The sequence below is a fragment of the Triticum dicoccoides genome, chromosome 1A, assembly GCF_002162155.2.
Source record: "Triticum dicoccoides isolate Atlit2015 ecotype Zavitan chromosome 1A, WEW_v2.0, whole genome shotgun sequence".
Lineage (NCBI taxonomy): Eukaryota > Viridiplantae > Streptophyta > Magnoliopsida > Poales > Poaceae > Triticum > Triticum dicoccoides.
In genome coordinates, this window is record NC_041380.1 from 586,483,837 (window position 1) to 586,485,333 (window position 1,497).

General features: G+C 44.4%; 1 protein-coding gene across 1 annotated transcript in view; it reads left to right on the plus strand.

The window, feature by feature from the left end:
- Positions 1-1,366: 1,366 nt before the first annotated feature.
- Positions 1,367-1,497, plus strand: part of LOC119292877 (protein WHAT'S THIS FACTOR 1 homolog, chloroplastic-like) — a 2,232-nt gene continuing 2,101 nt past the window's right edge. The window contains exon 1 of the mRNA XM_037571555.1: positions 1,367-1,487. Within this exon, the coding sequence (XP_037427452.1) occupies positions 1,399-1,487 (89 nt within the window). The 5' untranslated portion in view covers positions 1,367-1,398. The remainder of the gene's footprint in view (positions 1,488-1,497) is intronic.

A 1,497-nucleotide genomic window follows, 5' to 3' on the forward strand; every position in this document is an offset into this window, starting at 1 on the left:
AAGAAATTCTCATGGTAGGAGTAAGAAGCTGTGTTTTTCTTGTGCGTGTTTTGAATGGGAAGTGAACAGCCCATAACCAAAAGCAAGGCCGAAATTATTTGGGCTATATGATGCCAGGCCGAGAGACAAGCCCATCACCCCCCTCCCCCCACAAAAAAATTATCGCCCAAAACACCAAAAAATATCCATTAATAACGGGATGTTTATCCCCACTCCTTCCCCAGTGCGGCGAGGCTCAACCGCAAAAATGGAGGCCAAGCTCCTCCTCCTCTCCTTCCCCTCCCCACCCACAGCTATCCACCTGCCGCCACCGCCCCCAAATCTCTATTCATCGGCGCCTCCCTTTTGTAGCTCCTTTGCCCGCTGCTAGCACTGCCCATCCGCCTTGGCTCGTGGTGTTGGCGCACGCGACCGCCATGAAACAATGTTCCATGCGCTAATGCCTAATTCATATTCCCTCTGTTCCAAAATAGATGATCCAATTTTATATTAACTTTATACTAAAGTTATACAAAATTGAGTCATCTGTTTTGGAACGGAGGCTTAATAAACTAAATAGCATGTACGTTTCCTCTTTGATGTCTATCGAGGAAGAACATGTATTCTCATGTACCATTTGGTGATGTTCACAGAAGGTGGGTTTTGTGCTCTGGGAAGTAGATTCATGCTCCCTTTATTTTAGAAAAATATAAAGTTTAGTTGGGAAGTTTTTTATAAAAAATATGGCCCGCGGATATTCAGGTGAGCCATGAGATTGTAAAATTTTGTGGACAAATGCTTTCATTTGCGGCTTGGGTGAAAAAAAAACAAAAGTGGAGAGCTAGAATAGCAAATCTTCTTTTCAATAGTATTTGGTTTGTTATTTTTGCACAACTTGGAAAAAGAATGGGTTTTTTTCATGAAATTTGAAAAAAATGATTCATTAGCATTTAGTATTTTTTGGATATTAGTTTTCGAAAAGGGAGCATTTGCTCTGAGCACACTTGATGGTTTACCGATATTCGCACACTTCCTAAATTGTATTCTGAAGAAATTGTCTTCTTTTTATTTTTTTAAGAAATTATAAATGCTATTTTTTTTGGGAAATGAAGAAATGTTCATAGTAGGAATGGGAAGGAACAGCAGCATTTTCATTCAAATAACTTGGCTGGCTGCCTTCTGTATTTTCTACTTTTTTTTAACTTGAGCTGGCCTCCTGACTAGAGGAAGCGGATAGTGAACAGCCCATCAGCATAAGCCATATTCGGGCCCAACAAAGCCAGGCCGAGAGCCCAGCCCATGACCCCACCTCAAAAATATCGCCCATAACCCCCAAAAAATATCCACTCAGAACGGGAGGTTTATCCCCACCCTCTTCCTTCTCCCCACCGCCGCGGCGAGTTCATCCGAGCCGCAAAAATGGAGGCCAAGCTGCTGCTCCTCTCCTTCCCCTCCCCGCCGGCCGCCCCCCACCACCCGCCGCCCCCCAAATCCCTATTCCTCGGCGCCTCCCTCCCG